At 32.7% G+C, this 13,115-nt stretch overlaps 1 protein-coding gene across 1 annotated transcript in view; it reads right to left on the bottom strand.

Annotated features, from left to right (window-relative positions):
- The window catches only part of LOC108908795 (guanylate cyclase 32E), a 95,967-nt gene that overhangs the window by 11,627 nt on the left and 71,225 nt on the right, over positions 1-13,115 (bottom strand). The window contains exons 6-10 of the mRNA XM_023456576.1: positions 11,478-11,586; positions 8,334-8,418; positions 7,699-7,851; positions 2,999-3,154; positions 2,535-2,713 (exon numbers count right to left, since the gene is read on the bottom strand). Coding sequence (XP_023312344.1) covers positions 2,535-2,713; positions 2,999-3,154; positions 7,699-7,851; positions 8,334-8,418; positions 11,478-11,586 — 682 coding nt within the window. The remainder of the gene's footprint in view (positions 1-2,534; positions 2,714-2,998; positions 3,155-7,698; positions 7,852-8,333; positions 8,419-11,477; positions 11,587-13,115) is intronic.

Genomic DNA, 13,115 nt, shown 5'->3' with positions numbered 1-13,115 from the left:
TATTTTGGAGGGACAAACTGGGAAAATGTGTACAAAGATGCAGAGAACGAGTTGAAAATTAAACAGCAGTAGTTAAGTAACAAAAATGTAATTCTTGTTTCTAAACTAATCTTATTGCTTTTTCCACAATTTTTGGTCAATTAAAAAAGTTAATTTTACTAAATATCTGTGGATATACACACACAACTATTGGAATATTGGTTTATAAATTATATCTCTTAAGAAACATTTTACAAGGTAAAGATATACATAACAATTGTGAATAAATTAATAATATTACATAGGATAGTCGTGTGGCTACTCCACTGCACAATAACGCTATGAAAAGTTTACAAACTTGTCTAAACACTGCTTTGAAAATATTGTTTCTCTGAAGCGCTAGGCAAACAAATGATTTTTTATATCATAGGTTCATATTACTGTAGTACTGCAGTTAATTTAAGTTATAAAAATAAAACAAGCGTATGTATTTCTTTTACATGCCTTCAAACAAGAGCTACAACAAATAATAGTTTTCATATGCATTTGCTTAAAAGATCAACTCTATAAAGAAATATATTTTTTATGCTCGAAAATTCTTAACCTTAATTCCTGCATCAATTAAGAAAAACATTATATGAACAAGAAAATAAATAAATAGAACACATTATTAATTAAAACATTTTTAAATATTATATAAAATATAAAAAAATTATTTAATAATTTAATATTTTATTTAAATTCATATTCCTAGAGTATATACAGTGTGGACCATTTTGATGATGCATGTATTGGTATAGTCTTTCCGAAGTCAGTTGAACATGTGTAAAAACGCCTAGCAATACAATTTAATGAGTTTATAGGCGTCCCTAAAAAAGTTTTCTACTAAAGGTAAAAAATTATAATAAATTGTATATAATGTGCAGAAAATTTCTATTATATGTTCATTTGACCAACATATTTCAATTGTAATATGAATGATTGATAGAAGGTGACTATAATCAATTAAAATTACCTGAATCACACCAAATTCCGCATTGCTGCACTGCACTACTAGACCATTTGTCGACAACTGAATTTATGGCCAGGTCGCTCAGTGCGGCTGTGTTTGTGCAGCGTTTGCCCGCGCGCTCATTCTTCAACTGGGCGACCAGACCTGTATATGGGTATGGCTAAATAAATATAGGAACAAGTTTTTCAAATGTTTCAGTGCCGAGTTGCTGCGTCATCGACCGAATCTGGTACATACTGCCAATCTCTTGGTTTTTCAATTGAGATCGGAAAGACTATATCTTGGAAACTATAAGAGGTAGGAAAATTGTTAAACGGGGAAAGTTTTAGACAGTTCTGTTGCTAATTTAATTGCGCTTACAGACCGGTTTTAGGTCTTCAGGTTTTTGTTTTGAAAAAAAAGTAAATGTGGCATTTTCGAAAATCGTCTGTAACTTTTTTATTTAGAGGAATTTTTAAAATCTGAAAACACTTTTTCACAGCAAGTTATTTCGAGGATATCCACTGTATATTCAGATCTTCATTGCGACGTTTCGGTTGCGAGAAACCATCATCAACTTTCTTTTTTCTTATGGACTCTGCATGGAATTTTAAGCTGAGTAAATAGAGCATTTTTTGGCATTTCAATGATATATTATAAGAAAGAAAAAATTTCAAAGACAACCTCGAAAATCAATATTTAAATATTTTTAATAAATCTGGCAACACGGTATAATTTTTCGAATCTATTATAGAATAGTCTCAATTTTTTGTAAAAGCTTATTATTAAAGGTCTAAATGTACAGTGAAATTCCTCGAAAAATCTTGTGAGAAAGTGTTTCCAGATTTTAAAAATCTCTAAATAAAAAAGTTACAGACAATTTTATTTTTGAAAACGCCACATTTACTATTTTTCCAAATAACTCAAAAACCTGAAGAGTTAGGACCGGTGTGCAAGTGCCATTAAGTTAGCAACAGAACTGTCTAAAACTTTCTTCGCTTCACCATTTTCCTATCTCTTATAGTTTCCAAGATATCAATACATGCATCACCAAAATGGTCCACACTGTATACATTACAGTCAATTAATGTTCAAGAAGTCAATTTTTTTCAACAATTTCCCTATTAAAATGGTTAACGAGAACGGAGTTCAGGGAAAAGCACGATATGACGTCATACCACTCGTTAAAGGTAAGTCCACATAGTTGCCTGAGTCCAACATACATCATATGATACCTCTAGTCATGGAAGCAGATAAAAACAAAAGAGAAATTTATTTTTTATTTTTGAATTTACCCTAGTTTATAGTTCAGTTCTATTAAACCCACACAAACACATCCCATATATGCACTAGACGAAAATATATTTTTCAAAATAGTGGATTTCAATCTTCAATTTAAATGTGTGATATAGTATTTTTTACTTGTCTGTTTCTTCACTCAGACAAAGATAATTTAAAAAATAATAATCCTTGACTGTTACTTGTAGAGAAATACCTATATGTTGAAAATTCGTTACATCTTAAATCTAGTATTTTTTTAGTAGTTTCAAAATTCAAAACTTACTTGAGAGCGAATAGTACCCCAACGGCAACTATAGTAGAGACCAGTATCATGCTTGCGACAAGCTTCCAGTCGATTTCGTAGATGCATTTTTCCCCGGAAAACCCACACTTCGGTTCAGCTCGCGGCAATCGCCCTCCCACCCATTGAATCGGTCTGTCCAGATCCAAATACTTGAATTCCTGAGTAATAAATAGCAACAGAGGCATAAAATTTAAAAGAATTGTCCATCATTTGTGAGCCCTAAAAATAATAAGGGCCCAGAACACGAACTCTGAGGAACACCTAAGCTAACACTGAATAGTAAACCAATATAAATTAACATTTTACATTCAGTATAAAACAAGAGGCAATTAAGTGCAGAGTAGAACGTTTCTTTTCATAATTTAGCGTTTAGTTTGTATGAGAGTGACTGATTTTAATCTGGGTCTAACATCTATTGAATATAGAATGAATATGGGACTTACAGGAAGGGCTGAACTCTTGTTGCTTCCATTTGACTGGTACTGGAAATACCCGACGGGTTGCATACTCATCCTCAAAGTCCCATTCATCTCTTTGTCATCCAAAAGAGCCACTACAGTGAAATTTCCCTCTGCATCGCCATTCCCGTCTATGAATACCTAAAACCGGGGATAGAACTAGTTAAACATCAATTCTGAAGCGTCGTGGCGCTTGTATTGTTAGCCATGAACAATGCAGTATATTAATTTTTTTTGTCGCATTTCAAATGGGTCCATTCCAGTTTGACGAATCAATTTTATTAGCCATTGGTGCTTCACATGTCGCACAACGTGATTTTATTAATTTCCTTTTCAGTGAGATTTAATGCAGCTCTTTTAAAGTTTTAAAGAGTGTTTAGCAGATACTGTAACAATTTTTTATTAACGTAAACATTTCAGATTAGGAATGTAAGTAAGTATCTGTAAATGAAAGCGCCAAGAAATTTATGAATTAATGTTGGTAATCTTGACCCTATTGTCCACGACTAGCACAAACTTAGTAAAGTTTGAATGGATGCCAAAACAACTCTCCTTGAAACAACAACCCAAACGACTTCAAGTTTGCAGGGAAACCAACTGCTCTATGATAATGACGTTAGCGACTTTTAACCACGTATACTAAGAGCTTTAGAGTTTTAAATGTGACGACCTACATCATTGTTTCGAATACCTAGAATAAGAATTAATAATAGTATAGGTCAGGTCTTAAACTGTGAAGGGATAATAGATATATACCAGGAAAATTAGCGAAAATAAAAGAGAAACTCGAAAAAAGTCGCTAACTTTTCTATTTAAACAAATAAGTGAGGAAAACGGTTTTTTCACTTTGCAGGGAAAACCATCAATTTTAGCGAAAAGTGACTCGCAGACAACTTATAGGGAGTAAAATTATCTACAAAATGAGACTTGTTAAATTAAAATCGGTTAATAAACAAAAAAGTTATTGCAAAAAAACAAGAAAAGTGCCCATTTTTTAATTTGTTTATAACTATCGCATTTATTGTTAAAATTTTATAAAACCTATGACAAGTTGAGGGTTTTGTCATACTTTAAAAGTGTGCCAAAAGTGGGCGCTGTAGGTGCAATAGTTTTCGCACAATTCTATTTGTTTATAACGGAGGCTCCAAAAGTTATGAACTTTAAGCCTCTGTACAGGCGTTAATTTTCAACCAAACATGATTCTGAAAGCGTCATTGTAATCTTAAAGACGTAATTAAGCGACCTATTAAAATATCACCGGTTTTTTGACATTAACATTCTTAAATTGTGCATTAAAAAACCGTGCGTTTTTCGCTTATAAACAATTTGAATAACATTGTTGCTATTTATGCTATCTCACCGAAAATAGATGCAATGGATAGCTGGCAAGAAAATACAGTTTTAAAATAAAAGAAGTATCCTCTACGACCAACAGCAGCCAAGATAAGATTTTTTTTAAATCGTAGCACAATTGTTGTTATAAATATTAAGACTTGAATTTTTCGCAAAATACAGTTTACGACGTAAACTACGATTTTCCGTGAATTGCATTGAAAAATGTGGAAAATTGATGACTCACGGCCCTTTAAAGAGAAGGTACTCGCTAAGTAAACTGTCCGGCGGCGTGGTGGTGGGGGAAGTTCGTCCAAGCGGTCGCGCGCGCGAGAAAAGTTAATTGATACGCGCTGTAAATTTTGCAATATCTCGGCTTCTATTCATCGTAGAAACTTATTTTTTTCTAAACTGGGGTAGCTCGACGAAATAATAACAATGGGCATATTTACGATTTCGTAGAATAGCCATGAACCCCAGAAAAAATGCATCTTTTATACTTAATTTTTTTTAATTTACAAAAATGTCAAAAATTATTGTTAAACGAAATATTAAAATTTCAATTTCGGAATTATTTTACTATTATTAAATAAATAAATGAAGCTATCGTTCATTTAAAAAGTTATTTTTTTACATATTAAGGCAAAGTAAACTTGTTTTTTCAATATTTTTTTTAGCTATTTAATTACGATTTAAATGTAAAATTAAAGTGAAAATTCATAAATTATTTTCAAATTGATTTCCCTGCAAAGTGAAAAACTGTTTTCCTCACTTATTTGTTTAAATAGAAAAGTTAGCTAATAAATGTTTTTGACTCATGAGATGAGAGATGTCTCGAATTATGTTCCTTTAGACAATTTTACAATAATCTCGCGGATAGGACTTTTTTCGAGTAAAAATTTAATTTGCTTGGTCTAATACTCTTTTACTGTATATAGTATATTTTCGTTCGAAATGATATAAAATAATAAAAGTTTGTTGTACTGAGTCATTTGTAAATGGACAATTATTATTTAATTTACAGTACAATACAATGCAATCCAAATATTAAAAGCACATGCATATCTTACAAAGTGTCACATGTTACAATCAAATATGATATTAATTATTTGCTGTCTAATTCCAGTTTAGGGAAATTAAAATTTAATAGAAAATAAAAAATATTGCATAAGTTACTCTCAGAATATTCCTACGGGACTTTTTGTAGATTAATAATAATTTGTCTACACAGGGTGAGTAATTAATAATGGTACACGGCTTAATGGCAGCTTAGTGGCAGCTTGATGGCAACTTAATGGCAGCTTAATGGCAACTTCAAAATATAGTGATGGAGCCAAACTTGCCTTAATCAATTGTTGCTTCGTTTCGTTCTACAGGGTGTTAAATTTGAAAAAATATTTTCGATTTTTTGCTATATTTTAAGTATTTAAATTAAAACTTAATTTTTTTCAAAGTAGTAAGCATTGACAATAAATTGACAGAATATTATACCCGAGAAGTAAGAGAATACCTTAATGAAATTTTCCGCAAAACTGGATTGGACACGGTAGCGAAGTACCGTAGCCTACCCGTAGGCCTGATTTAAATCCACTGGGCTTTTCTTTTGGGGCTGCATTAAATTTCTAGATTACAAATACATTATTAATAGTCAAGAACAACTGTGGACAAATATTCAATAATCAGTTCATATTATCAAACAACATAAAACTTTATTTAACATCAGACAAAATTTAAATAGGTGCATTGAAGTCGATGGTGGTTGCTTTGAGAATCTTTTATGATTAACAATTTGTCAAGATATGCATAAAAAAATGTTCAGTTGCTGTAATGTTTGTCTTAATTTTTAATTCAGGCTTGGTATTTTATGACCTTCTAATTTTCTAATTTAATTTCCGCCGAATGTCAAAACCTTCTGTAACTCGAAAACAGTTGAGTTTATCGATTTGTAAGAAGTAACAGTAATTTTAAGTTAAAAAATTAAAAATTGTAAAAAATACAAAAAGTTAGACATATTTTTACATTAATAGGACAGTATATCAAGCGCCCCCTAGACGTGACCCCAACGCTGTTTGCATATTCGTATTTGCCACGTAAAACTAGAAAAAAAAAACGTAAAACTAGAAATTTTCAAATCAATCGGTCGATATATACTTAAAATATGGCAAAAAATAGAAATTTTTTTCCAACTATGTAGAACAAAAGAAGCCCTGTAGAACAAAAAGGAGCAACAATTGACTAAGGCATGTTTGGCTCAATCGCTATATTTTGATGTTAACAATCGGCCAGTAAGCTGTGTACCATTATTAATGATCACCCTGTATATATCTCTACCAATAATGCTACCACATCGACAGACGTTTTTACCCACACAGTTTATTCTGCCTTGCACTAAACAGCGGCGGCTCGTCGTATGAAGCAACTGAGGCCGGGCCTAACTGTAAAATTTGGCTTTCACATATACAAGGTGTCCCATTTTAATGTACCAAGCCGCATATATTTTTTTAATTCGACTTTTATAAAAAAATAATTCGAACAAGTTATCGGTTTTCGAGGGGGTCAAATTTAGGCGACTTTGAATTTGACCTTGAAGTCAATGCTCAAGGTCATTGCAAGCTCAACCTTGATTTTTTAAAAGAAAACCCGTATTTTTTGTTGCAGATTGAGAAAAAAATACGTAACTTTTGTATGAATAATTTTTTTGAAAATGCTTCGCTCTCTCGCCATAGTACGCAAAATTTTACTGTTCCATTTTAATTCTCAGGCTAATATCTCAAGAAATAGGCAGGATGGTGATAATTCCTACAAAAGTTCTCAGATTTCGAGGGGATCAAGTTACCATGACCTTGAAATTAACCAAAGTCAATTATCAAGGTTATTTCAAGGTCAACCTTGATTTGTTAAGAGGAAATCCATATTTTTCTATTTTCGTTGTAATTTTACGCATCTAGATGCTTATGCCTCATATACCCATTTTAAACATAACATATTATTTTTTTGTGTGATAACTAAAACAGTAACTACTAACGAAACCAAATTGGGTATGTCTTATGGCGACATAATGTCCTTTAAGAATGACCTACAAACGATTCACTACAACCATCAGTGGCGTAGTAGACGGGTGCCCTTTTTTTAAATAAAATTTCTGTGCCTATAATTTTTTTTTAATTTTATGACATTTTTGACATCGCTAATCAATTTTAAACAAAAATCTGATCTTGCAAAATTGTCATAAAACAAAGAGGTACTGAACTGGAAGTTCATCTGTTCTACTCGTAACTGGCATCTACATACAAATTTTTAATAAAAAAATTACCAATTAATTTTGCTTAAAATTAGATTTCATTCTCACTTACGTCGTAGCCTTGTATGGAATGGTAGGACCTATTAATAATTCTACGTAGGATCGCGGTTCCATTTCTTGGGTCTTCGTTGTTCTGAAAGACTTCCGTCAAGGCTCGCGCGTAGATCATCACAGCATCGTACAAGTAGGCTGCTTGGATAGGAACCTACAAAATAAATGAACAAAAGCAGTCAATAAAACTTTCTCAAGCTTTGACATGCTCGGCAACACAGATTTTTCCATTTAAGTACCGAAATCATTACTCAATCTGATACAGTGTAAAAAATTGAGAAAATATATTATAATCCTGCTACGAAAAGCTCAAGAGCGCTATTTTTAAAGATAATAAATCCCACTTTGACCCGAGACTCCAATTACTTATGCCACTTTTTTGGCCCACGAAAGCTTTACGACTTTCTGTGCTTAAAAACTGAAACGAAACGCTCATGATCAGGAGTGGTATATGTTAATGTAAATATAACGACAGCCATTACTTATCACTGATGGAGGCAAAACACAAAAAAGCGATTAAATAATAAAGACATATTAGCAGCGGGTACTTAAAACGGGCTTTAAATCTCAGTTTGAGGTCCTTAGGGACAAAATAAAAGCCAGTTAATTTATAATTCAAGTTAGAGGAGAACTTACCGATATACTATCGAAGATTTTGTGGTGGTAAGGAACACAGAACGGTGGTTTTGCAGAGGATGCTTTGATTTTTTCGCAGATGTACCTGGAAATATAATATTCCAGTCGAATTAAATAAAACTATAGTAGGATCGTATTCGATGCAATGTAGAGCAAAAAGTTGTCGGCCTTTTATCAAGGGAAAATCGTGTCATCATTTTTAGCGCGTAAGACAAATCATTTCAAATTTAAAATGAAATTCAATGTAAAATCTGAAATACCGCTGCATACGCACTGTGTTCTGGTAGTAGCTGTAGTCGCCCAGGTGCATCGAGTGTACGAACTGGTCGGTTATACGTCAAATACTAACCTGGTCAGCTTTGCCGTCAATTAGAGAGCGCTTCCAAAAAACAAGTAAACAATAGTGGCGCGTACAGAGGTAAAATGTAGTACATATGTGGAATTTAAGAAACAAATTGGATTTATAATAAATTACATTTAAAATAAATAGTTTATGAGAATATAGGAATTTTTGTAGCAACAAGGGTGCCAGACCTGAACTGATCCCCTCGTCCCTTCATAATGTATAAAGAAATTATTCAATTTGTAAAACCCCTAAAAGCGTACTTCATTGGTTCCCTTGACAGGCAATGATTTATTACTTTGCATCGAATATGATCCTACTATAGGCAAATAAAATGGCAACATTACGTGTTTTTTAATTTTTTTTTACTGTAGTTCATTGAGTATATGACGGTTTTTAGATCCGAATTCTTGACACATGCACCGATTGACGTGAAATTTTAACAATAAGTAAAAAATTGCTCAAGAAACAAACGTTATATAGTGCCGATGTGTGCTTTCACCCTGGGGGTGAATGCCACCCCTTCTCGGGGGTGGCAAGGAAGGCATCAAAAAAATCAATAGAGGGATGAATTCTGAGCAAACAATGTTCTTTTAACGTGTTTTCCAAAAATTAATATTTTCCGAGTTATTTGCGATTGAATAAGTTGATTTTTCATCTAAAAAGTGCATGTTTTTCAACAATTTTTGATAAATAACTGGAAAACCTTGCGTTTTATCGCAAAACCCATATAAAGCAAAAATAAAGCTTTTGAAATAATGAATCGACTCATTTTTTGTTGATTACCGTAGATGTAATCATAACCGACTTATCACTCTCTAAAGGTGATTGTTTATTTTTCGGAAAGTAAAATCGAACTTTTTACCGTAAAATAATGGCGAAAGAACTAATTTTTCGAAGAAAATGAATATAACCTTTTTTAAAGTGCTTGGAAAGACCTGTAAAATGCTTTTTGAAAAAATTTCGTAGCTCAAAAGTTCGCGGAGTTGTGATGAAAATAAAATAGTCATCTCATTTTTTCGGAGAAAAAATCAACAATAAAATCTATGCCTGAACCATAAAAATAGGTTAAGCGTAATCTATGTACAGTTGACTTTATTTAGGTAGTAATAATACGCTCTATAAGTTTGACCTGTTTAGAATGCTTAAATTTAAAAACAGTTTGAAATAGTGAAAAAAAAAATTTTAATTTTAAAAAAATATCCTGTTTTTTCGAAATAACTCAAAAACTAAACAAGATACGTGAAAAATGCAAGAGTTCAAAATTAAAGGCCTTTTTTATAATATTTTTGCACTCTTTCAATTTTCCTGTAGAGCAAAAATTAACTGAGGTATTACGTTTTTTAGTTTGCATTTCTTTGAGCCCTTAAAACCTAAAAATCTCGAAAACGAAGGGTTCAAGGCCCTTCAGCTATATAGGTTGATTTGTAGTTCTTACAATTCTCTGCAAATTGCTTTTTGGAGCGATGAAAAATATTAAAAATTAAAAAAGTTATCGTGAAAAAACGAATTGTATTATTCAGTGAAAATTGTAGGATCGTGTAAATGGCTTAATTTCCGAACATGTTCTGGGAACAGTTGCCAAAATTGTACTCCAATCACGGACCAAGAAGACCAGAGGAAGTCGACAGTGATGATAGTTCTTTAGATGATATGCACATTTTTGATGATAAAGTATAATTGTATAATACATAAATAATTTTTATTGAATTTAGTAATGTTGAGTATTTTGAAGCAGGTAAAAATTCTTCAAATCCTTATTAAGGGTTGTTTTTAAGGGTTGAAACAGTGATGAGTCTTTCATTTCATTATAAATGCTACGAAGATGTGAAGAAAATGTTTTGCTTTATTTTCTGCAATAAGGGTGGTTTTTAATGGTTGAAACGTTGCAATAAATCATGTATTATTTCATAAACAGTAAAAAATATTCAATTCTTCATTGTTGCTCCGGTAAAACATTTCAGAGCCGCGAAAACTACCTTTTGTTTTTTTCCTCATAACGGGTGGATTTTAAGGGTTGAAATGTTGCTACAAATCAAAAATTATTATTCAAAACATAAAAGGATGCTTATTCTATTGACATAACACTTAAATCTATGGTTTTACGTTTTTTGTAAGCCCCTAAAAACAATACGCGCACATTATAGATATGTAACTTTTGTAAAGGAGGGTTAAATGAGCTTACTCACCAATTTTCATGAAAATCGGTGAGTGTGTTAATAATTGGGAGGTAATACCCTACTTTTACCGTTGTATACTGGACTACTGCCCATGAAAATCTAGACGACGAACGCAGAAATATCAGTTTTAAACAAAGACGATCAATCCAAAGTTAACGATAATGAACGGCCTGTGCGCGGGAGAAGGAGCGCCAGGCCCGCGCACGCGCGTAAGTGCCGCCCTAGTCGCACGGGAGATTTTTGACTTGAACGTTTCAAATTCGGTTAAAAAATTTCGCGCTAAGTGCAATAAATTGTCTACTAACAATTTTTTCACATTCAAACCCTCAACTGGAGTATAATCTAACAAGCCCGGTTTGACAAATAGACTCGCTGGAGAAGTTTTTAATTGAAAATAATCACAAGCCTCGTCAGTGGGTGTCTTTTTTCTTAATTTCAATAAAGCTAGGTCATATTTTTCAATTACAAAGATGATCCCGAATAATCTAACTAAATGGTGCATACTTACAGACTTGTTTTTTTTTCACAAGGAGTTTTAACTGTCGTTAAGACGTAAAACCGCAAAAAACAGCGCTTGCAGGACCGTTTAACCGGTGTTTTTGCCCCCCCGGGGATACTTACTTGTAATTCGGATTTCTGGGATGTGAGGGCGTCAGCTTGAGCACCGATCTAAAACCCATTACGTCGCTGCCGTTGCCCCAGCTCTCTCTCAAGAAGGGATCCAAGTAATCTGCAAAGAGAATAATCTAGAAAAAACTTAGGGGCTCGATTAGGGACAATTCGAATGGATTTACATCAAGGGGGCAGTGATCTTGATTATTTTTCGACAACTGTCGAGTATTAGGACGGAAATAAATCCTAAAGGTAGCCGTACACTGTCAGTCTATTCTTCTGTATCACCCCTTATTATAAAAAAGCAGAAATGTTGGTTACTTTTTTGTAAGCTCAGTTAAAATCCCAGTATCTTAAATTATATCAATTTATAACGAAGGATAATTTTCTTATACAGGCTGTTCTTCAAGCTTTATGACAAACTTTAACAGATGGGAGCTGGGTTAATTCCAAACATATTTCTGGTCTACCGCCTGGACTATTAGTTTCCACAGTCGTAAAAATGAGGGGAATATTGTTTACAGGCTGGTTAATTGTATAATTTTTGCGTAAATTCACGTTTTTCGCTTATAACTTTTTTCCGTTCATTTCCACGGAAAAACAGTACAGCGTTTTTTTTTCGTCTTCAAAAAACCTACTAAACTAGCCCTCGAGCGTCAAAAAATATTAATTAGATCAAAAGTTATAAACAGAAGAAGTTTATTTATGACTTTTGAATAAACATTTATAAAATGCGTTATTATTACCAGAACGTTTTGGCATCGCATCGTCTTATTCCTTATCACTGTCTAATAACGCACACGAAATCTGGCATCGGTAAGTTGAATAGTTTACAAGTTATGGTCATATAAACAAATTAACTAATTATTAGTCTGGACGATTCCGAGGATCTTCCACAATCGCACTGATTTTTTTCATGGTAGACTTCATAATAATACATTGAAATCTAACATTTTTTTTTTAATTTCAAAGGACCTCGCACTTTTCTTATGGGAAGTGGGTTACGGCCAATTTTTCTGAAAATTCGCAGGTTGATAGTTCTTAACATGTAGATCAAAAGTCTCAATGGGCACAAAGCCCCAACTCTACCCCTCCCCCCCCCCAAAAAAAAACTGCCTCCAAGTAGCAGGGGCGATTTAACTGATTTCTGCATGTAAAACAATTTATTTTTTAATCAACCCAACAATGATCCCAAACAACCACATTTTTGACTATCAAACTACCCCATTTGACCCCACCCCTCACACACCCCCCGCCCCCTACGAATCCATCGTACAACTAAAAATTAATACCAGTTTTCAGTTGTTTATTTAAATAATTATTGTTTAAACAATTTTATAATATTTAAACAAAGTTACTAGTATTACCAAAAATTTGAAAAAACATTAAATTATTGCAATTGTTTATAAGCGTGAAAATTGCGAAAATGTTTAAACAATCACCACGGCTCACCTAATCGTCCGATTTGAATTTTTCAAAAAGCTTTTTAAAGCTTGAGAGCTCTTCTTTTTGTGGTGACATTTTCGAGTATTCAAAGGCTTTAGATTTTTAGAAATTTGATTTTGAAAATTTTTTAATTTAAAAAATATAAAAAATTTAAACAATTATTATGTAAAAACTATCAAACCGAATTGGATGAAATTTGGT

The sequence above is a fragment of the Anoplophora glabripennis genome, unplaced genomic scaffold (genome assembly GCF_000390285.2).
Source record: "Anoplophora glabripennis isolate ALB-LARVAE unplaced genomic scaffold, Agla_2.0 scaffold644, whole genome shotgun sequence".
Lineage (NCBI taxonomy): Eukaryota > Metazoa > Arthropoda > Insecta > Coleoptera > Cerambycidae > Anoplophora > Anoplophora glabripennis.
The sequence above is the reverse complement of the archived record's forward strand: the minus strand, read 5'-3'. Positions and strand labels throughout refer to the sequence as shown.